This window comes from Chelonoidis abingdonii, chromosome 2 (genome assembly GCF_003597395.2).
Source record: "Chelonoidis abingdonii isolate Lonesome George chromosome 2, CheloAbing_2.0, whole genome shotgun sequence".
Taxonomy (NCBI): Eukaryota; Metazoa; Chordata; order Testudines; family Testudinidae; genus Chelonoidis; species Chelonoidis abingdonii.
The window spans coordinates 100,250,770-100,277,742 of NC_133770.1; the positions used below are offsets into that span (position 1 = coordinate 100,250,770).

At 42.5% G+C, this 26,973-nt stretch overlaps 1 protein-coding gene across 1 annotated transcript in view; it reads left to right on the plus strand.

The window, feature by feature from the left end:
- Positions 1-26,973, plus strand: part of HECW1 (HECT, C2 and WW domain containing E3 ubiquitin protein ligase 1) — a 395,944-nt gene that overhangs the window by 293,285 nt on the left and 75,686 nt on the right. The window contains exons 12-16 of the mRNA XM_075062598.1: positions 5,066-5,216; positions 14,902-15,032; positions 18,809-18,930; positions 22,067-22,252; positions 23,541-23,675. Coding sequence (XP_074918699.1) covers positions 5,066-5,216; positions 14,902-15,032; positions 18,809-18,930; positions 22,067-22,252; positions 23,541-23,675 — 725 coding nt within the window. The remainder of the gene's footprint in view (positions 1-5,065; positions 5,217-14,901; positions 15,033-18,808; positions 18,931-22,066; positions 22,253-23,540; positions 23,676-26,973) is intronic.

The window sequence follows — 26,973 nt, forward strand, 5'->3', positions numbered from 1 at the left end:
AGTACCCGTCCAGGAAATCTGCAGGGCAGCGACCTGGTCCTCCGTGCACACCTTTGCTTCCCATTACGCCCTGGTCCAGCAGTCCAGGGATGACGCAACCTTCGGCTCTGCCGTGTTACGCACTGTGACCTCTCACTCCGACCCCACCGCCTAGGTAAGGCTTGGGAATCACCTACTGGAATGGATATGAGCAATCACTCGAAGAAGAAAACACGGTTACTCACCTTTGTAACTGTTGTTCTTCAAGATGTGTTGCTCGTATCCATTCCACACCCGCCCTCCTTCCCCATTGTCGGAGTAGCTGGCAAGAAGGAACTGAGGAGCGGGTGGGCCAGCAGGGGTATATATTACCCGCCATGGCGGCGCCACTCTAGGGGGCGACCTGCCGGCCCGCTGGAGTTGCTAGGGTAAAAGTCTTCCGACGAACGTGCACACGCGGCGCGTACACCTACTTGAATGGATATGAGCAACACATCTCGAAGAACAACAGTTACAAAGGTGAGTAACTGTGTTTTATCCACCGAGTTGTTACTATTCCCTAAACTGAAAATTCCACTCAATGCTGGCATCAGTTATACAGTAGTGGTGAATGATCCAACTGCCTTCAGCCCCATGAAGTCTTAGAGGCATTGTGTGGCCTACCAGTGAATAATGAATTAGGAACAGTTACTTCTGTAATAAGTAAATATTTCTCTTCCCACTAATCTTACTTCACCACGTTGTGAAGGGGAGAAATTTCTAGCTACACTACCTGTTAATAAGACACTGACAGCAGCCATGCAAACAAAACTTACCCTAATCCATGATCAAAGACATTCAGGTTCAGCCCTATGGCTTGCTTAATACAGTCTACCTCCCTTTTAACACCAGCCTCAAAAGGTAAGTATTTTCAGCATTGCTCCTAATGAAGGCAATTATGATGGAGTTTAATCTACACAAAAGCAAAAGTACAATCATCTGATAGTAGAGTCATATTTATTTAATATTCATGCACCCATTACTTTGATATCTACACTATATCATACTTGTAATACGTGTAAAGTATATTGTCCCTGAATATATCCCTCTTCAGTGTGCAGTGCCATGTGAATTTTTGCTAAAGAAATTGAATTAAATAATTCCTCAGTTGAAATCTATGCAATTCTCAGACTATGACATTTTTAAAGCCCATGAGAAGTACAAACTAAGGTCTGATCTAAAGATTTTTCTTTTTCCGGTGTTGTGGAAAGACCCTTTTCACTTGCCTATCACAACTAAATCACTCTTAAATAAGAGAGAGAGAGAGAGAGCGCAAATGAGGGGGCAGCTCCAGCCAGGCCAATGGGGCCACGCAAGGGAGGCAAATTCCACGCCTGCCCCAGGTATGCAATTTTGGGGGAGGGCAATACCCCCTCGTACTCCTCCCAAACCACACCCATAGAGAGAGATTATTCCTTTTATATCAGGTTTACGGTGAACAATGCTTAGAGCTTCTAAAATGAAGAGACACAAGAGTCTGTCCATGGTTATGATTGAAGATAATACCCCATCATTACAAGGACAATACTGACTGAATCTTAACATTCCCATATCCAAATCCATGTCCCTGAAATATCACATGCCAGATTTTAGCTCATGGTAGAATATTTTGTGAGGTTTCAGGAAAATCAGTTAAAGGCTTTTGAGATACTGTAGATTCGAAAAGTGAGATGGTTTTCCCCTTGCAGTCAGTCTTGCTTGATCATAGCCCCAAAATAATATGACTTCAAAATTTAGTTTATTCTGTTAGTCCTTGTGGCGAGGGTTGCCGGGGCTCAACCCTCCCTGTGGAGGAGGGGAGCCACACCGGCCTCGTACTGTCCTTCGAAGGGTCCAGTCCCTTGGACCCACGGCCCACCGTCCGGGGACGTTCGGTCCCTATGGAGAGGACTGAGCACAGGTAAAGTCAACGGGGCCCAGCCTTTGATGCAGGCGGGCACCAACAAACACAGTTACAGTTTCTACGGGCTCTGGCCCTTCGGGCAGGGCAGGGCAGTGGAAAAGTTAGAGAGGGCCCAGCCCTTGGTTCGGCGGGGCACCAACACAGTGCAAGCAGCTCTAGCCCTTGTGGAGCAGGGCAGAGCAGTGGCAAAGTTTATAGGAGCCCAGCCCTTGGGTCGGGCAGGGCACCAAACACAGTACAAGCAGCTCTAGCCCTTGTGGAGCAGGGCAGAGCAGTGGCAACCACAATGGTCTCCTTAGGTCAGGGTGAAGGGGATTCTGCCACCCGGTTACGGGTGGCAGGGGGAACGCAGGCCCACCCACTCCTCTGCGTTCCAGCCCGGGGCCCTATTAGCGGCTGTCGCCGCTACTGGCAGTCAGTGGGGATCCGGACCGAAACACACTGACAGAGCGATCAGTGGGGATCCGGACCGAAACACACTGACAGAGTGATCAGTGGGGATCCTGACCGACACACACGGCCATAGGCTCGGGGCCCTCTGCAGCCTGACTGTAGTCAGCTGCCCCCGGGCTACTTCCAATTTCCCCCTCGTTTCCTACCTGGTCCGCAGGGTCGCCCGGCACCATGGGCTCCTCCCAGTCAGGGCTGGGCGGCAGGTCCGGGAGTACCTCAGGGAAGGTGGGCCAGGTCTGGTCCGACGGCTCCTCGGGCCAGGTCTGGTCCGACGGCTCCCTGTGGAGGAGGGGAGCCACACCGCCTCGCTACAGTCCTGAAGAGGAATTTTTCTTTGACTATGTTTCTTTTGTGGTGTGGGATAGAATTATTTAGATTTTAACATGATTTTTCGTGTCTGTAGTAAACTCTTCATGGTAGATGTAAGATTTTAAAGCATGCATCAGGTTGCAGAGTTTGTATGGTGCAATGCCAGTGGTAATGGATATATCCAAAGGTTAGTTGTTTTTAATGGTGGAAACCCTACCCTACTGAAGCCAAGAGAAACATTTGGGTCCTAATTCTGAGCTGCACCATTTAGAAGATGTACCATAGACAGGGATGTAAAGAGGAGCAAGGTGGCTTTGTCCCTCTGGGGTTGCAGGTCTGCCAAGTACAGGTGTGGCTCGTGGTGTAAGTAAGAACAGCCTCAGAGGCTGCTGTAATGTACATATGGGCTGCAGTGGTCCCAAAGGAACCATCCGGCAGTCCAGGATAATTGGAGTGAAGAGCACAATGGCCTCACCTTCTCCTGATCCCAGGCTATCTCCTGGTGTGTCGCTGCTCTGAAGTTATAAAGGGACTGGTGTAGGGCCATATTGTTAGCCCTACACTCCCCAGAGAAACCCTCTGCTAAGGGATAATTCCCACATGCGGTGATCTGGCTGGTTTTTGACCCTTTACATCACTGGAGCAATATAAAGGGGCTGGAACAGAGCTCAAAATCACGGCCTCTGTCCATCCGTTAGTCTGTGCATTTATCTATGCAGCCATCCATTCATCTTACCACAAATTCTGTGTTGTATGCCCTTTGAATTACTTACTCCCCTGTGTGATGGTAATGCTGTGTGGGAGGGAAATAAATGCACCCACATGGATAAAGAAGGTATTTTTAATAACATTATGATAAGGCATGTCACCTTAGCTCTGGCCAGCACTGTCTGTCTCCTTACTGATCGGTGTTTGGGGGAAGGTAGCTGGTTGCAGGGAGTTGGATTCCAGATGCAGTAGGAGGGAAGACAGCTCTCTGTTGCTCTTGGAGGGTATGAGGGAAGGTTCAAAAAGAACCAAGAACCCCTGGTCCTAAGGTGTAACACAGAGCCACAGGGGAAAAAAGTGGACTTTACCACTCTTGGGTTACAGATGTGCCCCGGGGGTGGAGGGGAATATATATTACTGTATAGTTGTTAGGTCATCAGCTAATGGATCTTCGTGTAGCAATAATGTAGTTAGCAGATCAAATTTGTGCAACTTCACTCAAGAAATTCTCAGGTTTTTTATGTACAATTTGATTAGCTCATTCACTTCTTAAATTCCCTCTTATTCCTAATACCTTTACCAGTGATCTTGATGCTTTTAACTACCAGTGTATTTCATGCAAGCCGACAAGCAGCCATCAGATGGGCAGGGGGTTTTGGTTATACTCCTGGCCAACTTGGACCTAATTTCAACAAGAGACATGAGGGTGGAAGGTTCAATATCTTGTTACCAATTTCCTTAGCTATCTGGTCTTTATCAGAGTGATAGATTTAAAAAAATAAAAAATATGCATATATTTCTGAGAATATGTCCAACCAGTCTGTGGCAAGTTTTAGGTAGACAGCCTTAAACTGCTCTGTATTATCCTTCTGAAAGCTTAAAAAAACCCACCGTATCATGTTTAATAACAAAAAAGTGAACATAGGACTTGCCACACCAGATTAAATCATTGGTTCCACCAAGTCTAGCATCCTGGCTACCAGTGGCCAGTTCCTTATGGTTTTCTCATCCACAATGAATATAGCCAGTTGGGCAATGTGAGAGTTACATGGGGAAATTTTTATGCTCTAAAGCATGTAATTTGATTACTCACCTCAAGAAACTGAACTATAATAGGTATTAATGGTTATAGAATTATCCAGCCCTTTTTAAAAATACACTCACTGTGTCTCACTCATTATTGATGGCTTTTGGCAGTGAATTCTATAGGGTGACTATAGGCTCTGTGTGAAGGAATATTTATGTGTGTGTGTATACTACACATACATATATACAACAAACCCATGGAACTTATTGCCATGGGATGTTGTGATGGCCAAATGTATAAATGGGTTCAGAAAAGAACCGGATGGAGAATACATCCTTCAATGACTATTAGTCTAGCCAAGATAGTCAGGAATGCTACCCTATGCTCGGGCAACCCTACACTTCTGAGTATCCGAATCTGGGAGTGGAAGACAGAGTAGATCACTCCATAATTGGTCTGTTCTGTAAATTCCCCTGAAACTTTGGTACTGACCACTGTTGGATACTGGGTAAGATGGACCATTGATCTGACCCAATATGCCAGCTCCGATGTGTGTATATATACACACATGTATCTCATGAGCATCTAGGCTTTCTGAAATTTCTCAAACTGACAGCTTCCTCCTTTCCTTTCTTTTTTAATACTAGACTGGGAAGCTCGGATAGACAGCCATGGAAGGGTATTTTATGTGGACCATGTGAATCGAACCACAACATGGCAGCGCCCCACAGCACCAGCCACTCCAGATGGAATACGCAGATCTGGTTCAATCCAACAAATGGAGCAGCTCAATCGGCGGTGAGTAATTCTGGACTGAAATTCCCAAACAACACCACTAAGAAAATGTTCAAGTTATGAGAAATGGTACTCACGTTATTCCAAACCAACATCTGAAATATTCCTGAAATAACTAAAACTTTCAACATAAATAAGCTATGAGATATATTTGAAGGTACAATGCTGAATAACAATTAGCAGGTCAGAACCTACTGCTGTGGATGATAACCATCTTGCTTTAAAAAAGGTGACATTTTTAGCACTGGCAATTTGGGAGCCCAAAATAAATGGAAACAGTTTTCAGTCCTACTTTCAGGCTGGCTTTACATTTATAAAACACTGTACTTTTTAATTAGTATTTTTGTATGTAGTTCCATAAGTCTATATGGTACTTTACAACAGGAAGTGGTATTTAAAAATAGCAAAGTGTCTGACCAAACAGATTACAGTCTAGAGACACAAAGTGAACATAGTGCATTGCGCAAAGAGTGACATGTGCTCAGTCCTCATCCTCAAAGGAAACCTCTACAACACCTTCAAAAGACAGGCCTGGGATCTTAAATACATAACTCTGCTGGACACTAAAAACCATGGATTTAACAGAGACATTAGTTTTATGGCCCATTACAACAACTTATAACACACCCTGCTGCCTACTAACACTCCTTTGTCCTACGGCTGCTGAAGTTTTAATTGCCTACTTCATTTTAAGTGGTCTCCTACAATGTGTGAGAACCCCTTATGCTTAACAATCTGTCCCACCTTATATTTTGCTTGGGCACTCTAGTTTCCTTCTTCACACCTGAAGAAAAAGAGGAGCTCTGTGAAGTGCAAAAGCTTGTCCCTTCCCCCAGCAGAAGTTGGTCCAATCATGGCTTCCTTTCACTTTTCCTCCCACCACTTATTAGAAGGATCAGTGCAGGTGCGGGTGGGGAGGCAGGATTCTTCAGAGCTTCTGTGTTACCTATGAGAGCAGAGGACAGATGGTCTGGGTGAGAATATGAAGAGAAGTCAAGCAATCAAGCTCTGAGTTCAGGCTTCAGCCCCACTGCTTTGAGGTGCTTCATCTTCCAGACCTCCACTGTGCTCCTCCAGCTGCTACACCTATACACCTACCTCAGTCTTATGGGAGCTATTCAAAGATGAGGTCAGGAAAGCAACAGCTCTAGTTGCTGAGAGCCTCCCTTTGCAATTTTTCTCCACCAGTGCTGCAGGCTGAATGTTATGGATGTTCATGCAGTTGGAATTATCATCTCCCCACTATAGCACTCTAGTGGTTCCTTCCCAAGGTCCATGGGTTGGGAAGCACCAACAAGTAGCTGTTGACATCAGCAAGGCTGACAAGCTGTGACACAGCATGAATGAGATATTTGTTTTAAATAGTGAAGTGCTAATAAGTATCTCCCGGAAAGACATTTCAAAGCCCTTCGCACAGCTGGAGGAAACTAGAAACACTTCCTTAAAATGAATCCCGAGAGAGGGAGTCTCCCTCCAAATGAGGCAGCTTTATCACTGATAGCAATGTCTACTCAACTACTACTCTACACAACGAAAGATTTGTTACAGTTTCCTTTGTATTCTTGTATTTCAGAATGAATTGAGGGAAGAAGAGTAAAAGAAATATATAGCTAGGCAATAATCTTCCACTATTACCTCAGAAAACATTTTCTCATCCTCTGCCCCTGCTTACTGTAATGATATAGTTTCTTATTTAAATAAGCAAGACTGAAATTGTTATCCTCTGATTATAGGCTTTAAAATGGCATGAAGGTTGGTTTGGATTTTTCTAGTACTTTAAAAACATCATTTGGGGATCATCGGAGTGCCAAGCTAGGAGACAGAGAGAGTGCTTGAACGATCCTTCTTTCCATGGCAGGAAAATAAGATGGGAGTTACTTAGATCCTTTGTAGGGAGAAAATGGTTGCTGGTGACAGCCATCAGGGAGTTTTCCTAAGGGCTAACCAGCTTTCTGAAAATGTCTATAGTACAAAATAGATCATAACCACAAACAGATCCATGAGGAAATGTCCTCCTCTTCTCTCCAAACCTAGCATGCTGGGCACAGAGTGGGCATTTGACTACCATAGTGTAATTTTGTTTACAGTGGTAAGAACGTGCAGTAGTTTGTTTTAATTATAATTTTCCTCAGAAGGTGCCAAGTTGGCATATTAATTTATAAAGAAAAGACAGGCATTTCTAGAAACCCCTTGCAGTGAATTGGATAGATGTTGTCCGCAGTCATCAAGGGCTTGTGTAAATTATAGTTTTTTGTTGTGCTGTAACTTGAGTTAATTGAATGCCCATTAAGCTGAGCTAATGAATACTATCGTATATTTATTGTAGACAGTCACCATTTGTTCCATGAGGCTAAACTCTCTTGGGTGAGCCACAAACAACCAGGAACAAACATTGGTGAGTGTCTAAACTAGAAATGACAATTGTGTTAGCTAGCCCAGGTTAATTGACAATACCCTTAGGCCATATCTACACTTATAAGCTTACAGTAACACAGCTGTACCGATGCAGCTGTGCCTCTGTAAGAGCAATTGTGTAACCATGTTATGTCGATGGGAGAGAGCTCTCCTGTTGACATAATAAAACCAGCTCAATGAGTGGCAGTAGCTATGGCAGTGGGAGAGCATCTTCCGCCGACATAGCGCTGTGCACATGAATGCTTATGCCGGCAAAACTAATGTTTTTTCACACCCCAGAGTGACAGAAGTTTTGCCAATATAAGTGCTAGTGTAGACATTACCTAAGTCAGTGGCTCTCAGCTTTCCAGACCACTATACCCCTTTCAGGAGTCTGATTTGTCTTGCATTCCCCCAAGTTACATCTCACTTAAAAACAACTTGCTTACAAAACCAAACATAAAAATACAAAAGTGTCACAGCACACTATTACTGAACAGTTGCTTGCTTTCTCATTTTTTACCATATAGTTAGAAAATAAATCAACTGGAAAATATAGTACTTACATTTCAGTGTATAGGATATAGAGCATGTGACAAAGTTCCTCCTCTACCTTGGTGGGTCCTGCGCTTATTGGCAGATTTGCTCACCTCAGTGATCTTCCCCACAGTCTGGATCAACTCCTTCTGTGTCTGATCAGGAGTTGGGAGGTTTGGGGGGAACCCGGGCCAGCGCTCTGTGACTCTGGGTTCGCGCCTGCAGGGCCGCTTGTGGATTTGCAAGCTGGTAGTTATGTTGTGGCCTCTTGTTAACCGCTTGCTGATTAATGACAATTGCTAAGCGAGAGCTGTGCGCCTGGGCTATTTGCCCTGCATGGATGGCTCGTTGCTGTCCATGTGACACCGGTTCTTTTATTGCCTTCACCCACTGAGGATCCTGTCCTGAGCCTGGAGTTGCTATAGACGCTGTGTTAGCTCCTTACTCTTTCTTCTAGTGCATGTCCAGGCAGCTCTGGCTCTCGTGGTCGGGTTCAGCTCCGGTTTGTGGTTCCTTCTTGCTCTCCAGCCTGTTCCTCACACGCAACTATCCTCTGCGTTCGTGTGTGCTTCCTCCCGCACTCGTGGGACTGTGTAGTGAGCCTCCTTTTGAAACCAGGTGCCGCCTGATTTAGCCCTTTGCCTTGATTTAGCTGTCAGGTTGATCTCATTCAGACCTGGTCTGCCTTTAAGTTTGTGTTCTAGCCGGTGCCTGATCTACTCAGTTGCAGCCCCAGCTCTGGTCACTCAGGGAACAGAAACTACTCATCCAAGGTACCAATATATTTGTCTTCACCAGACTCCTGTACCCACTAGTCGTGGTCTGTCACAAGCACAGTATAACATGTCATGTATGATATTTTGTTTTACTGACTTCACTAGTACTTTTTAAGTAGCCTATTGTAAAACTAGGCAATATCTAATGATTGATGTGCTCCTTGGAAGACTCTCTACCCCTGAGATTACATGTCTCCTGTTGAGAACCACAGACAGTGACATCCTTGGTTTACATTTTAGATTTCCCATGTTTTCATAAGTTGATTCCTTTTTGACACCATGTTGTTAGGATTTGATCCTTAATGATTTAATACACCTGTAATTTAGCGATAAATACGTTGTTGCTTCCTCATGTATGGTGGGTATTGCTTAGCATTTGTACATTCAGTGTATAGAGTGGAGAGCAGAGAGAATTCATTCTCCAACATGATATATGCTCATGTACCAGCAATGCCCTCCGCAATGTACATTGGCCAACCGGACAGTCTCTATGTAAAGAGATAATGGACACAAATCTGCGCATCAGGAATCACTAAATTCAAAACACTGGAGAACACATTCAACTCTCTCACCACTCAGTGACAGACTTGAAGGTGGCAATTGTGCAACAAAAAAAACTTCAAAAACGAACTCCAAGAGGAGACTGCTGACTGCGGATATATTACAATTAGGTTCATAATCAGCTTAAACAGAGACTGGGAATGGTTGGGTGCATTGCACTAATTGCATCTATTTCCCTATGTTAGAGTTCTCCTCACACCTCTATGAGTCTCATTAATTATCACTTCAAAGTTTTTTTTCCTCTTGCTGATTTTTAGCTCATCTCATGATTAGACTCTCCTGTTGGTATGCTAGTCCACCTATTTCATTTCTTCTGTTGTAATAATATTGCTCCTGTCTGTCGTGTTCCATTCTGTGGCATCCGAAGCAGGAGCTGTAGGTTACGAGCTCATGCTGAAATAAATTTGTTGTCTCTATAGGTGCCAGAAGTACTCCTGTTTCTTTTTGCGGATACAGACTAACACGGTGCTACTCTGAAACCTTTCATTAGTAGCGTATTTCTCCTCACTTGATTCCAGTGGCGCTAGCACATTACAACTAAGTAATGTGGAATCCCATGTTTCTAGCACAAAAAAGCCATCTGTGAATTCTTTATAACTGCTGTATAAAGGCGCCTTAAGACAAATGCGAATAGCACAAGTTTTAAGAGGCGTTCTCTTGTCATTGCCAATTGCTTCCTGAATATATGTGTAGCCATGTATTTCCAAAATTTCTAACAAAAGGGATACATATTGGCCATTGCAACAAAGTTCACCAACTGTGTATTCACAAATGGGAAGCAATTCTAATATTTTTATGGCAGGGTGAAATAGAATAATTATCTGTCCTGAAGCATAGGTTTCAAGATTACTCAAAAAATTCAGGTAACTGGTGATACCAGTTTGTGAGAAAACACTTTCCTTAAGTCTGTTTTGAAAAACCACTACTTAGGCTGATATTATTTTCACAACCATTTTAAAAAAGTATTTGTTATTGTAGGTCAACCTCATTACCTGTGTAACCCTTTCGCCCGTCTGGGTTGGCAGAACAAGGCCAGGTTCAGTATCAGGGGTTCCTTTCAATAACACAAGGCAAACCGCTCGAGCCCACCCAGTGACCTGGGACACTTACATACCATACCCTCCTGGGTGCCTCTAGGAGGCGATATACTGTTCCCTCTCGAAGCACGGGTCTGAGTGTAGCGAAATCTTTTTAATAAAGGGAAGAATCAATGTGGATCCCATTGGGAAACACACAAACAGAGTAAACACATAACATAACCACCACCCCCAAGTATCTTGGCAATGTCCTTTCCCTTTAGGGTCGTAAGTCCAATCACTCCAAAGTTCCAAAACCCAAAGTCTCTGTGCAAAGCACCCAGAATTCAAACTATTTGTAGAGGTCCTCCCCCAGGCCGTGTGAAGGGCACCTTACGTCCGGGGCAACTGCCCTGCCTCTCCGTGGGTTCTGCTTCGCCTTCTCACGAACTGCTTCGCCGCTTACCAGCTGCTCACTCGGCTCCTCCGGCCGTCCTCACAACTGCTCCGCTCACCAGCTGCCTCGTGAGCTGCCTCAGTTGTCCCTGCAAACTGCTCTGGCTCCGGCTCGCTCTGGGGCTGTCCTACACGCCCCACAGCTACTCTCGCTCTGCCAGCGCTCCACTCACCAGCTGTCCTGTGGGTCCTGCTCCAGCCATCCCCTATAAACTGCTCCACTCCAGCCACTGCTGCCTGTTCCACAGTAAGCTTCAGGCTCCCCCACTTAGTTTAGCACAGTACTGCAAGTGCTTCCCTAGTTCTTCAGTATTTCAGCTCTTTTGTGATTTCAGCCTCTTAGTGATTCTCAGCACAGAGTAGTGGGAGCGCCCTACCTGGTAGTGCATCTTAGCCCAAAGTGAGGGTTCGCTGCAGCAACCTTATCTAGAGTCTTAAGGTGAAAAAATCATCCTCTGACATTCACAGTGAGAGAGGAGGGGGTGCAAACTGGGCGTCTAGCCCAACAAGAGGCCTTGCACCGCCAGGCACAATATACGCTGTCCCAACCTCTTCATTATTCACAGGGTATGGAACCCATGTCCCTTGTTAGGCAAGTAACCAACTGAGTTGGAATCATTTCTGTCTACAAGAGCGATGTCCGGGTCACAGCCGGCTAGTCTGGGATGGGGTAGGCGTGCCTATGCAAATATTTGAGATTTCGCATTCCAGACATTCTTTCCACACTTCCCATACTTCACCACCAGATGTCAGGGTACAGCTCATCCTGACTCTGCTTACACCTGGAACAGTTTTTGTTAACTCTGCTTAAAAATCCTTTCTAGGTGAGGCAACTGTATACAAAGAGCTTGGATGATATAATTAAAATCAGCCTGAATTTTTGCCCCAAATTCAAACAAAATGGAACCCAAAACCTCTTGAAGTTTGAAAAAAAGCTCAGTCTACTTTCTTTTCACAAAAATCTGTTCAGTTTCCCACTTCCTAGATTCATCTGGGAGAAGGAGTGGAAATACCATTATATCACTAGGACAGCTTGCTATTTTCATTCCTGCCAAAACCATAAAATACTGGAAATCTAGTTTTAAAAAGGAATGACGGAGAGTATTCTGTTCCAAGGGCCTAATCCTTCATTCTGTGAATACTCAGAGATCCCCAATGACTTTAATGGACATTTTGTCTATATGGGGAATGCAGAATTGGGACCTATAGTTCAGATAAGATCCAAACACTACTATTTTTTTTATTAGAAGAGTCTTCCTCCTTTACTACAGCACTTCTTGCCTTTCCTCGAGTTACTGAAGCAGTTAACAGCCAGCGTTGTTCAAATTACATAACATGGTTAACTATCCACTGTGATCTGATAAAACTGTGCAGCATTTGTGTAACTAGACTTGTCTTTACATGAATAATAATAATAAAAAAGACACAATAAATAATAATAGTACAGTAAAAACAGCATCTAGTGTGGTTTTTCTAAACCATTATTTCTTTGACAAATCACTTTGAAAAGGGACTGTGATTTTCAAATACATTCCCATAACTTTTGCCCTTTCAAAGTTTTTTTTACAATTACATGGGCATTTTCTGGTATTTATATGACAATTTTACAGTATCTAGACAAAAAAAAAGTAGCTTGTTTTTGGCATACAGCTAGCATTACTGTGTAAAGTTTGCCAGCAGGGGATTTTCTAACATCTAATTAAATTGAAGCTACAGTTACCATATATATAAAACTTTTGACTATATTAACTACTTTTTTCTGCTCTGCTGCTGCATAAGGGTGTTGTAAAACTCCTGCGGTATTGGAGTGGAAAGTTTACTCAATTAGCCTGCAGTCAAGTGAATAAAAATTTTAAAAGCTTGTTATAAAATAAAGGGGGAAAAAGTGGAGGTAAATTAATGTAGTTGTGAAATCTACTATAATAATTTGCTTCTAAGGTGTATGTTTATCTAAAAACAAAAATCCCCAATTCTCTTGCTTTTTTAACCAATTCTAAATATAATATTTATTGAGCTACTAAACGCTACATTAAAGAAAACTTGGAATACTGAGGAAAATGAAAACTACTGTGTTAGTCAAGTATAAATCCATTAAATTTTCACCCATTTTCCATAATTTAGCCTAAACTCCAGTAACCTGTTGAGAGTTAGTATGCTACTGGAAATGCTGTCTTTTGAATGAGATGTAAAATCAAGCTCCAGACTACTTGTCTTCAGAGATGTCATGGCACTTTGAGATATAACCATTGAAGTTCAGGCCAAAATCTAACTTGGCATACATACATATTTTTTTAAAAAAAAGAGAGAGAGAGAGAAAAAAAAATGGAGGGATATTCTTCATAAGTCTGGAGTCAAACAGATGAAAGAAAGAAGAACAGAAACCAGGAAAAAGAGAGACAAAGAACCTTGGGCCAAAGATCAGATGTAATCAATGAAGCTACATGGATTTATGCCAGGTGGGGCTCTGGCCCATTATGAATGCTGAGAGTTAATGAAAATGAAACAACAAAAAATGTTTTAAAATGTCAGGGTGGAGCAGAAGCTCATTAAAATTATTAACAAGATAGATATCTATTATTTTTATAAATATTTTTCATTAAATAATTTTTAAAATTTGTCACATTCTTGTCATACATTATCAAAATCCCAGGCTTGGGCCTGTTCATGAACATAAAAGTTAGAAGCTATGGAGGTTCTCTCACCCCTAGTCTGTCAAATGTTCAATGATTGAGTCACCAGTATGGCTACAGCAGGATTGACTTCCCACATTATTTATCTCTGTTTTACAATATATAGAATTAGTACTGTATACTGCATATTTTAAACATAATAAACACATAAAAGAGAACATCCTTTATGGGACTCAAACCTTCAACATCATTAACACTGTGGCCCAGATCCAGCACAGTATTTAGCACCTTGCTTAACTTTAAGCCCAAGAGTAGTCTCATTGAAGTCAATCAACATGAAATTGCCATAACAGAGAAAAAAGTTTTCAAAGCTTCACTCCACACCTGCCTCTTCTTTGTCCTCCTTGTTCTCACTGGCTCTGTCACAGTGCTTATTTTGTAATGAAAGAGGTGCTAAGGCTCAAGCAAGTTTTTTACATTCAGAACTGATGCAGCAAGACCAGAGATGCTGGGGCTCTGAACTGCCAAGCCTAGAGGTGCTGGGGCTCAGCCCTGGCAAGCCCTGGCACAAATTAAACACTGCTCTGTCCCCTTCAACCCTTTCCTGTCAGCTTTCCACTTAGCTTATCATCACCAAACTCAATCCATATACACACCCAAAAAAGCATGGAGCTAACATAACACGTCCTGCCCTTATGTTGTTTACTCCGCTTGTGTGTTACACCACTTTCCTCAACCCTGTGTCTGTTTTATCTATTAGACTGTCAGCTCTTCGGAGCAGGGATTGTCCATTGTTCTGTGTTTGTGCAGTGCCTAGCACAACGAGCCTGTTCTCGGCTGGTCCCTAGGCACTACCACAACAAACATGATGAATAATAATGATTAGTAAAAAAAAAAAATGAATAATGGTTATGGAGCCAAGGCTGTGAAGTGTTGAACACATTAAGCATGCTCCCATTGCAATTGTTGGGAGTTGAGGACACTCAGCACCTCAGAAGATCAAGCCCTATGTGATTGATTATGTTAACCTATGACAAATCGGGATTTGATTCTTCCCTGCCTTTCACATTATATAGTCACTGATCCCTGTGGAATGTGGGTGATTTGCACAGGTGCAAGACAGGGAAGACTCAGGCCCATTGATTCTTTAAAAGTACATGCCGATTTTAGCAATATTTTAATTGTTCAAAAGTGTTGATTTTTCCAACTCTCATTAAGAAAGAGATAGGCATTTTGGTGAGCAGCAAAATGCTTTCTACCATTATTCCACCAAAACGTATAGCTAAAACAACTTTTTTCTTTCATGTAAAATATGCAGGTATCAAAATATTCAGCGGACTATTGCAACAGAGAGGCCAGAGGAAGATGCTATTGTGAACAACAGAGCCGAGAGGCTCTCCATTGGAGGAGGAAGTGACTCTGAGGCAGACTTTTCCCAGCCAAACTCAGGTATGGGAGAGGAAGCTATTAACAGCATGTGGCACCAGATGTCGTTCCATTCTGGGAAACAAGCTGGACACGCTATGGTGCCCTGATGAAGACTCAGGCTTCAGTACTTTATGGCAGAAATAGCTAAGTGAAAGGAAAGAGAGTATAGAGCATGAATAGACCCTGAGAAGGAAATAAGCAAGTGTTAGGGGACTCTTTTAATGAGTCCTTACATAGACAAAGTGTTTTTACAATAGATTGGGTTTGAATGTCCAGGTATTATACATGAAAATGGAGAAAGTGCCTATTTTCTCAAGCTTGCAGTTTCAGTAGCTACACTGTTTCATTTTGGTGATAATATGATTGTGACACTATGGGGGTTCACCCAGATCAGCCAGGGGTTGTGTCACTGCCTGTCCTGTAACCTTGGGGGCATCTGTGCTATGCAGGTTTGGCCCTGACGCAAGTAGTCTGCTCACAGCACAGTTATCTCACCCTGGTTCCCACCAGCATGGATACTCTTCGCAGAGTGTCACCAACAGCCCCTTGTCTCCCCAAAATAGGGTGACCAGATGTCCCGATATTCAGGGCTTTGTCTTATATTGGTGCCTATTAGCCCCCACCCCGTCCCAATTTTTCACACTTGCTGTCTGGATTGATTGAGGACCCTTATTAATCCACTGCACCGATATGGTTCTGTAATAAGTTAAGAATAAGTTCATTAAGAAAGAAGATAGATTTAAATGGTCTCAAGTAAGAATGAAAGAGATAGGAAAGATTACAAACAAAACATGCCTTCTAGTGATTAAAACTTAATTCTAGCAAGTTACAGTCTTGGTCTAGACAAAGTGGATGAGATAGTATCGCTTATTGGAGCAGCTTCTGTTGGTGAGAGAGACAAGCTTTTGAGCCACACAGAGTTCTCAGAAGCTTGTCTCTCTCACCAACAGAAGTTGGTACAATAAATGATACTATCTCACCCACTTGTGTCTTGAATATCCTTGCACTGACAAGACTACAACTGCACTGCATACAAGCTTGGTCTAAGCAGATTTCTTATTTATAATGACTTCTCAGAGACTTCAACTCCCCCATAAGTAAACGTTCTCAGATTACAATAGCTCTGATCCCTTGTGTCCATCCGGTGATAGCTTATTGCGTCTGCTTATATCTCCCCAAAGTTCTTTGACTCTGTTTCAAGAGGCAGAAAGGTTTCCTGGGGATCCATCCTCCATCCTCCACAGAGATTAAGTGGTTATCTCCTCCCACTTGCTCAGCTAATGGATTTGTTTACCTTTCATGTAAATGTCCTTTTCGGCATCTTTGGTCACACCTTGCTCAATTTACATTGGAGATACAGTCAAGCCGGAGAAACAACATTCCTTTGTCTACAACAGACTGGGTTTAGGCACTGTCTGCCACTTACATTTAGGAACACATTTCAAGCACACATCTATAACTCTTTATACATTACCCACACAGACAACACACAATAATATTAATGATATCTTACATGACACCTTTTAAATACAGATTATGATAACAAGTTGGGGCAATGAGTATGTCAGGTGTGAGGAAAGTTATTGTACTGTATGCCCACTTCCAGTTGGCAGTGAGGGACTTCCTGGGTCATAGTAATTTTAATATTATGGGCCAAATTTGAAAGGGCCAGCCCTCCCTTCTCCACGCATATCTTGTGCCCATAAAATGTTCATCCACATTTTTGCACCTGCAACTGAACAAGTGAAAAGCTGAGTACTTGCATTGCTAAATGCTTGATTGCAGGTGCAAGTCACCTGGGAAGAAACACAAGCACTCAGACTTGCGCCTGCATTTCACTTTGTGTGAAATGCAGTGTGTATGGAACTAAAAGGGACTTTGAAAGGTCATTGAGTCCAGTCCTCTGCCTTCATGGCAGGACCAAGTACTATCCCTGACAGATTTTTGAAACAGGGACATTTTGGAAAAAAATGAGTGTGTATTTAGTTAGTTAAACTTGTGGCTGCAACACGGACAGTCAATACTCAGCCCTTCTGAAAATTCACACCTATGGCAGGGTTGCCATGTGATTATGTCTATTATTACATCTATCACCTCTTTTCCCCCTTCTCCTGTGTTTGCATGCCATTATTGGCTAGTCTTTATTAGCAGGAAATAGCCTGCATGGTCTATGGTTCAATTCCGTTCAAAGCCTATCAGAGTAAACATTTAATCTATGCTTTTTTAAAAAAGCTTTGTTAAATATTTAGTTTTGTCTATTATTAGCCTGAATCTTTATTTCTTTTTCCTTTAAAATCACTATAAGTCATAACCAAATGTACTTCACATGATATATAACCACTTTTGCACTCATTTGTATTACAATTTTTATGATTCAGTTTAACTGAATTCCTTCTCTGTAGAGAATCATACCTGATCCCACCTGCTAATAGTTAATTGAGGTGGAAACGGTATACGATTTGTGTTCTGTTACTACTTATATTACTTGTAATATTAAGTTGGATATGTATTTACAGTAGATCTACAGTATTACTGTTACATATATACAGTATTAATATGGGGGGAGGGATAGCTCAGTGATTTGCACATTGGCCTGCTAAACCCATGGTTGTGAGTTCAGTCTTTGAGGGGGCCACTTAGGGATGTGGAGCAAAAATCTGTCAGGGACAGTACTTGGTCCTGCCACAAAGGCAGAGGCCTGGACTCAATGACCTTTCAAAGTCCCTTTTAGTTCCATGCAATAGGTATATCTCCATCTAATAAATTCAGAGGTTACTTGCATAATAAAATATTAAATTAATGATAATGCTGCCAGGAATCATTCACATAAATGGTGGTTGGATTTGATTTAATTTGCCTTTTCTTTCCTTTTTTTTAAATAAAAAAGAACTATCAACTGTGGCATGTGCCTTTTTAATGTGTCTTTGCTATATATATTGTTTGGCTGTGGAGAGAGGAAAAAAATGTAGCAAAAAATGTAGCATTTGGTATCAACTTCTTGATTTAAAGGGAAAGCCACAAGGATGTGTGAATATCCACAAATAAAGGTGCACTGTCATATCCTCAGGTGAAATAAATCAGTTTAATGCCATCAGAGTCAGGAGAGCTGTATCACAAAGTCTTTTTTCACAGTCTTAAGTGGACAGAATGATAAGGTGTAATTATAGATAGAAAAGTGACTGTCAACATTATATTATGCAGTTCCGTATTCATTCTCTTGATGACTTCCCCATCAGATTTGTTCAGACTGTAGGTCAAAAACTGATTTTGTTTTAAAAGCATCAGTGCTGCAAACTCAGCTAGAGCCCAAAACCTCATGTGAGTTCTTCCCACTCTATATTCATCAACAGTAAGAAAGATTCTACAATCAGAACTTAGCTGACAGTATTGGATCAGATCTTCAGCTGATGTAAGCTAGTGGGTTTACATTGATTTATTGAAGTAAATGGAGCTATGCTGGTTTATACCAGCTAAGGATGTGGCCCAGAATTTATAACATACAATGCAGAAAATCATCCAGCTCCCATTCCTGTAGATGTATTTGCCGTGCAGTGCTAACCACAGGGAAAACTTTTGTCATTCACGTAAGTAGATATGACTCAAAGACACAAAGAGAGTGGATGCTATTTTTACATAATCACTTGTATGACCACAGCCTCGCTTTAAGATTAAAAAGAAGTTGCACAATATGGTGGAGTGGTAGGGTGGGCTTTGCTGGCAGAGGAGATAAGAATGACAGTATTTGTGTTGTATTTTCAGTTATGTGTACTAGTCAATTGTTTTACTTTTATTTTCAGAGATTAGGAGAGAAGGGTCCCTTTCTCCAGTGAATTCTCAAAAAATCACCTTGCTGCTACAGTCTCCAGCTGTAAAGTTCATCACCAACCCCGAGTTCTTCACTGTGCTGCACGCAAACTATGTAAGCACCAGTATCTCACTGTCTCTCACTCCTGCCTTCTGGGTCAAAAGGAAGAGCTCTGGACCTCTTCTAAGAGTGCACAGTGGATATGTCTACACTGCAACGTAAGCCCAGGGTTCAAACTCAGGCTCCATCCTAACCCCAAGGGGTGGAGGGTTAAGCCTGAGTCAAGCCAGGACCCCAGGGTTCAAGCCCTATTGCTTTGCAGTGTAGACGCAGTCCCATTGGACCCATTCTCTGGGAATCCACCAAAAGTATTCCACAATCCCATGGGTCAACTTTCTTTGTCCTCTGGACAGTCAAGTTTGGTGAACAGTCAAGTTTTCCTACACTGAACCATGAGCAAAGGGATAGAATGGCCACACTTTCAGAGAGTGCTATGAAGTATGGAATATGAGTGGTTGAACTCAGGCCCGCATAATGCAGTGAAGATCCTGGAACCCCATGTTCGGACCCAGGGTTTAACAATTCCTAACCTGGGGTTACAAATGAGTGTAGATATTCAAGCCCTAGGTTAAAAAAACCCAAGGTCTGTTAACTGAAATTCTACTAACCCTGGGTTTACATTGCACTGTAGGCATACCCAGTCCTTAATTCCCTGACTCAGAACTCAATTATCCTTTATGTGAACTGGACCAGGTTGGATGTAGCGTGCCTACACTACCCCGAAGGGAACTTTGAGTGGATTCTGCCTCAGAGAGGAATTCCCTGGCACCTCACAGGTCCCCACTACTTGTTCCATTTCAGAAGGTGCAGCATACTCCCCATGTGTCTGGCCAGTTCTACTGCCTGGTGCAGAGGGAGCTGGGGTCCTAGCCCTGCCTCCTCCCTACCCCTTTTGCATCCTTCTGCTTAAGGTGTCCAGACACCTCTATTGGATCCCTCTTCTCATGGCCTTGCACAGCAGCTGGAAGGCTTCTTGTGTCCTCTGCAATTTGCATACTCAAGCAGCTGGGCACAACCTAGCACTCAGTGAGCAATTACAGACTAGGGATGAAGCAGCTCTTTTGGATAAAGTAGGAACTGAACTGAACCTACCTCAAACCCAAACCAAACATCTCAAAGGTTCAGAAAAGTATAGATAAGTTTTCGTTCCCATTGTTGGAACGGGAGAAAACTGACATGCAGTGAAAAAGCTTTAATTTCAGGCCAACTACTAGCAGGAAGTCTGCAAAATCTCCCTGGGAGAACCTGTTCTCCTGAGATTTCGACTCCAGTTTTCTACCCCAAAGAGATTTGGATAATATTTGGATAAACATCCAAACATCACTTCTGAACCTTTTGAGGCTAATCCATTACTAGTGCTGATGGGTCTTCTCTCAAAGGAACATAAAGATTTTATAAGCTGTCTTGAAACAAGTTTTAGTTGGTACAAGGGACAGCTCACAAGAAGCTGAGTCCCAACTTCCTTTGTCATGAAAGTGACTAAGGCCATGGAACGCCTATATTTTGTTTACAAAGCTGTCTTTGATATTGGAGCCAGAATAGCCTGTCAACACATCTGTCAAGGCAGTCATTCAAATTCCATTTGTGTAAAAATAGTGTACCACATAACTTTAGGCTTAAGGCTATTTTAACCACAAATTCCAAATAAAATTGAGAAGTGTTAATTAAACCAGTGAAATTTGAGTTGGAAAATATTATCCAGCAGTTAAAGCTAAAATGGAAACACTCTTGTTTAACAGCTATTTTATGTCCCTGAAGGGATAAAACTATGTGAATTCTGGGTTTCCCTAGTATTGCTAAGTGATGAAATATTCAGTTGTAGCAGATCATGATATATCATCTGCTGTGCAGTATGCTAGGACCTCAGATATTTGCAGTCAGAAAACTTTCTTAGGATGTAACATCTTCAGGGCAGAGATCATTTCTACCTCTGTGTTTGCAATGGGGCCTCTGTCCTGTTTTGGGCCTCTGGACACTGCCGTAATATAAATATTAAATAATAAAAATAACATTTAAAAATGCATTTAAATGCACAGAAGGAAAGAAATTCAAAGTTAGTAGGTCAGAGTCTGCCCTTGTTTACATCTGCACATATCTGAAGTAATGATATTGGAGTCAGTGAGGGGCCTTCAGCGAGCCAGTATGGCCCCAAAAGAGGGTGGCATAGACAGGGAGTGGCATGGCCAAAGCAGCCTGAGGATGTACTAAGGCAGCACATTCCTTCAGTAACTTCCACTGGAGCCCGTAGCAGAAATTAATGCTGCCCTCCCTGATGAAGCCCCTAAAAGAGGGAAGGTTATGATAACATTGCCTTCTCTCCCTTGCGGAGCATCCTCCCTGGAATGAAGAGTTGCAGGGTGAAACAAAGAATTGTCATTATATGAGTAATTTACACGTCCCTGTGCCATCTCCAATGAACGTGACCCATTTAGGACCCTGGTCCTGCAGTGAGATACGTGCAAACAAACCCAACTGCAGGGTCTGTGTATGTTTCTGTGAGATACAAATATCAATACTGAACATGTCTGCTTGAATGGTGACACAAATATGTTTTCATGAATGTTTTCACATCTGTATGGTATCATAAGAACATAAGAATGGCCATACTGGGTCAGACCAAAGGTCCATCTAGCCCAGTATCCCGTCTTCTGACAGTGGCTAATACCAGGTGCCCCAGAGGGAATGAACAGAACAAGTAATCATCAAGTGATCCATCCGTCGCCCATTCTCAGCTGGCAAACACAGGCTGGGGACACCGTTCCTGCCCATTCTGGCTAGTAGCCTGTCCTCCATGAACTTATCTAGTTCTTTTTTGAACTCTATTATAGTGTACAGTCACACAAACAGGACATCTCTCTGAATGTATGATCAGTGAAATAAACATAACTGCATGTATTTCAGATGTGCGATACCCCAGAGATATGCACACTTGTACTTGTATATCTGGCAATTTGGTACTGTTAACTACTGTGCATAGAGGTATGGAATTTTCAAATTTCCAGGTGGCAATTGGTTATTTCTATATCTTCACTTAGAACCTAATCCAAAGCCCATTGAAATTGATGGAAAGATTGCTGTGGATTTCAGTGGGATTTGTATCAGGCCTTAAGGTTGTGTGTCATATCTGCTAGCCAAACTCATTTTTGAGACACTGGAACTGATTTCCTTGTCCTGTGTTTTTGCTGCCTAGAGTGCCTATCGAGTCTTCACCAACAGCACCTGCTTGAAGCACATGATTCTAAAGATCCGCAGAGATGCTCGGAATTTTGAGCGCTATCAGCACAACAGGGACCTGGTAAATTTTATCAACATGTTTGCTGACACTCGACTGGAACTTCCACGGGGTTGGGAGATCAAAACAGATCAACAGGGCAAGGTGAGAGCGCCAATACAATTAATCACTGGGTGAATTTCCACATCCTGCCAATCTCACACGAGGCTAGATGATTGCAAAGGGTTTCTTGTAAACTTAAAATTTGTGACTATCTGATTTGTATATCAGTGAACACACAGAATTATTCCTGACAATAAAAACCTTTGTCTTAGGTTTAGCCCCTGGAAATGTCATTCTCTAAGCTATCTTCTGTCCTCACACAAGGAGACTAAGACGTATTGTCTGATTCATGCTAGCATCCAGGATTGTATAATGCTATACCAGGCATTGTTAATCTTGCACCAACCCCTCACTCCCAACACACACACACAACACATACACACACATTAATCAAACACTATTCAGATTTATAATGTGTGACTTAATAATGCTGACTAGGAACACTCTATCTGAATACCTCTGCCTCAGATTTTGGGAGAGTTCAGATTTAGAGCCACTCAGCCGCATGGACCTGATTCTGCTCTTACTTTCAGCACTTTTGCAGCTCTGTAACTCCACTGATTTCAGAAGAGTTATATCTGATTTATACCACTGTAACTGAGAGGAGAAATGGGCCCTGTGACTCCAGATTCAATAATGGGACTAACCAAAACATAGTCCAGACACCCACAAATGAGGTTGCATGTGGTATGAAGGCAGAACTTTCCCCTAATTTTCCAGGTGCAAGGCTAAGGAGTTACCAGAATAAGGCTTGATTTTGAGGGGCTGAGTTGAAGCTCATTAGAAGTTGCAAGCACTCAGCTCTTCTTGTCATCGGGCCAATAGTGTCTAGCTCTTGGTTGTCCATTTAAAAAGAAGTGATGCTGAAATCTAAGGGTCAAGTCCTGTGTGATACTGAGCACCTTCTACAGCCACTGACTTTGCTAGTAACTATGGGTGCCAGCACCTGACAGGAAGCACTCAGCATCTTGTAGAATCAGGCCTAAAGAGCATAATCAGTATGCTCACAGGTAGAGTTGTGCTTTGCACCTAGCAATGAGGGACAAGCTCCAAAAGAGAACTGGCTGGTTTTAAATTATGGGGATACCAGCTTGAATCAATTTCAAGGAATTTGGCAAATTAATATGATAGAAACGAGTTCCTGTAGGAATACAAGGAATATTGGACTAAAACTCATTAAGCTGTAAATTATGAGCTATCATGACTGCAAAATGTGGCACATATGATAGGCACTATTCCCTGCTCAGTTTGTATGCTGCTTTCTCATCCCTCAACTTTTTCACCATGTTAGCTTCCTGCTTATGAATATACAGTATTCTTTTTATTACAGTCCTTCTTTGTTGACCACAACAGCCGTGCTACCACTTTCATCGATCCCAGGATCCCACTTCAAAATGGCCGTCTCCCTAATCATCTGACTCACAGGCAGCATCTCCAGCGACTTCGCAGCTACAGTGCTGGAGAGGTAACTATAGCATTAAGACCCCTTCCTAAATATATGGTATATCTGCTAGAGAAGTGGTTCTGAACTGGGGGCACGCAGAGATCTTCCAGGGGGTACATCAATTCATCTAGATCTTTATCTAGTTTTCTAACTGGCTACATAAAAAGCACTAGCAAAGTCAGTACAAACTAAAATTTCATACAGACAATGACTTGTTTACACTGCTCTATATAGTATACTCTGAAATGTAAGTACAATATTTATATTCCAAATGATTTATTTTATAATGATGTGGTAAAAATGAGAAAGTAAGCAATTTTTCAGTAATAGTGTGCTGTGAAACTTCTGTATTTTTATGTCTGATTTTGTAAGCAAGTAGTTTTTAAGTGAAGTGAAACTTGGGGTACACAAGACAAATCAGCCTCCTGAAAGTGGTACAGTAGTGTGGAAAGGTTGAGAGCCACTATACTAGGGCACATGATGGTTCTTATTTTTAGCTTTTAAGAAGCAGATGCATCTTAAAAGTGTTTAGAATTTCACCCCAGTAATCACATTTGGCTAAAGAAAAATCTCAGCCCTGATTTACTGTTTTCCTCTCAGCTCCTTAATCTTAGAATCCCTGAACCCTGAGTTCTCCTTTTCTCCTCACAAGTCTTCATGCTATCAGCCCTGTATCTGTCACTTCCTTGATACTGACTCTGCTGACCCACTCATTCATGCATTTGTTATTTCATGCCTTGGACGTTGAAACTCCTTTTTCATGGCCTCCCAAAGTCACTTGTATCCAAATTCCAGCCTGTTCAGAATGCTACAACACACCTATATATTCCACCAGTATACCCAGCATTACTTCACCCTCAAGCTGAAAAGCTCCTTTGCCTCTGAATCTGCTATAGGCTCACTCACCATGTGTTCAAAGCCCTTCGTGGCCATGCTCCAGCTACCTCTGTGATATCATCTCTTCCTATAGTCTCAGCTGCTCTCTTTGCTCTGCCAGTTATGGCTTCTTTCTATCCTCTACCCACCTGTGCTTCCACTGTCTCGGCTACTGTCTATAGCTCAGTCTGCTCACTTCCCTCTGGCATATATTGGGCCTGATCCTCCACTGGAATAAACTGGAATAGCTCCATCACCAGGAGAAGGTCTGGACCATTAATGACAGTCCTTCACCACTCTTAATCTATTGCTCTCCTATACTCAGACACCTTCTTATTGTAACATCGATCATTGTAACTTGGGTGTGTTCTGAGGTACCTGTAGGACATCCACAAAATAAAGTGACACTTGACTGTGCAAGAGGAAGTCTTGGGGGGAAAGAGAAGTACAATAAAGGCAAAGAAAGCTTGAGATCACATTATGCTGCCCTAGTGTGGACAGCAGATGCATTTGGAATAGTGCAACAGAATGCAGACATGCGAGGAATAACAGCACCATTCTATCTGACACTTGTCTTTTGCATACTTTAAAATATCCCTTATATCTGAAGGGTTTTAATAGATTGTCTTGTGGCTTTTTATCTTTCAAAAGATAGTGGCTTCATATTTCTTTCTTGCTAGAGTATTTATCAAACCGCCTGTCAATAGCAGGCTGTAGACATTTGACCTTCTCTAATGCAAATCAACCACACTGATAAGACAATGGAAATAGATTTTGAAGGAAGGTGCAGTGTTTGAGGTTCTGGCCCAGGCTTTAATAAAATTAAGGTATCCAATACAATCATGGCCTGACAGTTTATCAACTCACTGTGACACTGGTATCTAATAAGATAGTGTCCCTAGCTTGTGTAGTAATGTATGCTGAGGTGTGTTTCCATCCTGCTAGACTACAGGCGATAGGCGTTATGATACTGAAATCTTTTCAAATAATCTTTTATCTGTTGCATGGAGATAACATTCCCTACTGCACAGTGTGCAGGGGATGATGGGAGCATAAATCTCACTCCAGGCTCAAATGATAGTGGAGGCCAGGATGCTAAAGCACCAGCATTTCTCTCCCACCTGCAGAACTGCACATAGTAGAGGCTTTTTAGGGTTTCAAGGGACGACAGGGGAACAAGTTGGGAGTGGGTCCCAGCCAAGGGAACAGCTGTTGTATTCATCATCCTCTCCCAGAAAACCAGCAGGAAAATTCCTAGGGGAGTTAATATTGACCCTATCAATGTTAACTCCAGCAGGATCATGCTGTGCCATCCAGCCCCTTGGAGAGGCTTGTTTGGAATAATGGGTGGGATTGGAGGCAATAACAGCACTGCTCCTGAGGTATCAGTACCGGTAGGGGAGACAGAGCACTGGAGGGTTGTGTGGATTTCCCCATCATGGGTGAACAGGACAACATGTTTTTTTCAAATGTTCACATACATTTGTCAGTGAATTTGCTTCTGTCATGCCTACTACCCTAACTTAGTGATCGATTTCTGCCAACACCATAGCACTGAATTTTGCTGTCTGCAGTGTTGTTGTAGCCATGTTGTTGCCAGGATATTAGAGAGACAAAGTGGATGGGATAATAGCTTTTATTGGACCAACTTCTTCTGGTGAAAAAGACAAGTTTTTGAGCCACAAAGAGCCAAAGAAAACCTGACCTGAAGAAGAGGCCTGTGTCACTCGAAAGGTTGTCTCTTTCCCCAGCAGAAGATGGTCCAATAAAAGATATTCCCTCACCCACCTTCCATCTATAATTGACTTTTGCTGCCATGCCTGGTTCACAAAAAGCAAATCTAAAAGTTGTGCACACAGTACTGCATGCTAGTGGAAGCATTTGCACTGGAAGTGCTTCCACATTCATCCAACCAGGGAACAGAAACAATGGCATGTAACTTACCTGCCAAACCTCACAGACCCGTGAAGCTCATATATCAAGGACTGGCAGAGAACTATCCACTATAAATCCATTAAGTTGTTTAAGAGAAAGAGACAGAGGAAAAAAACCCAGATGAAACAGTCGAATACTGTTAAGTAATGAGAATACTGTTGAATACTGTTAATACATTTGAGGAAATTGCAAACTATTCCTAGGATCTGATGCCCAATGGAAAGACTCCCATTGACTTTTGTGGGCTTTAGATCAGGCTCTAAAAGCCCACTCTTTACAGAGCAGAAGACTCTAGCGCCAAAACAGATTTACCAAGAGCAAAAGGTTTCATACCATGATAGCAGTTGTTAATATGAATAGGATATGTTTTTGTCCTATAAATCATGCCCATAGGGAAATCCCACAGACTCACTTAGGTTTGAGAGAGAGGAACAACATGTCAAAACACGCTTCCCCCTGGCCACTTGCCAGCTGCTTGAAGTTCTGCTGGCTCCTCTGCTGAACAGCA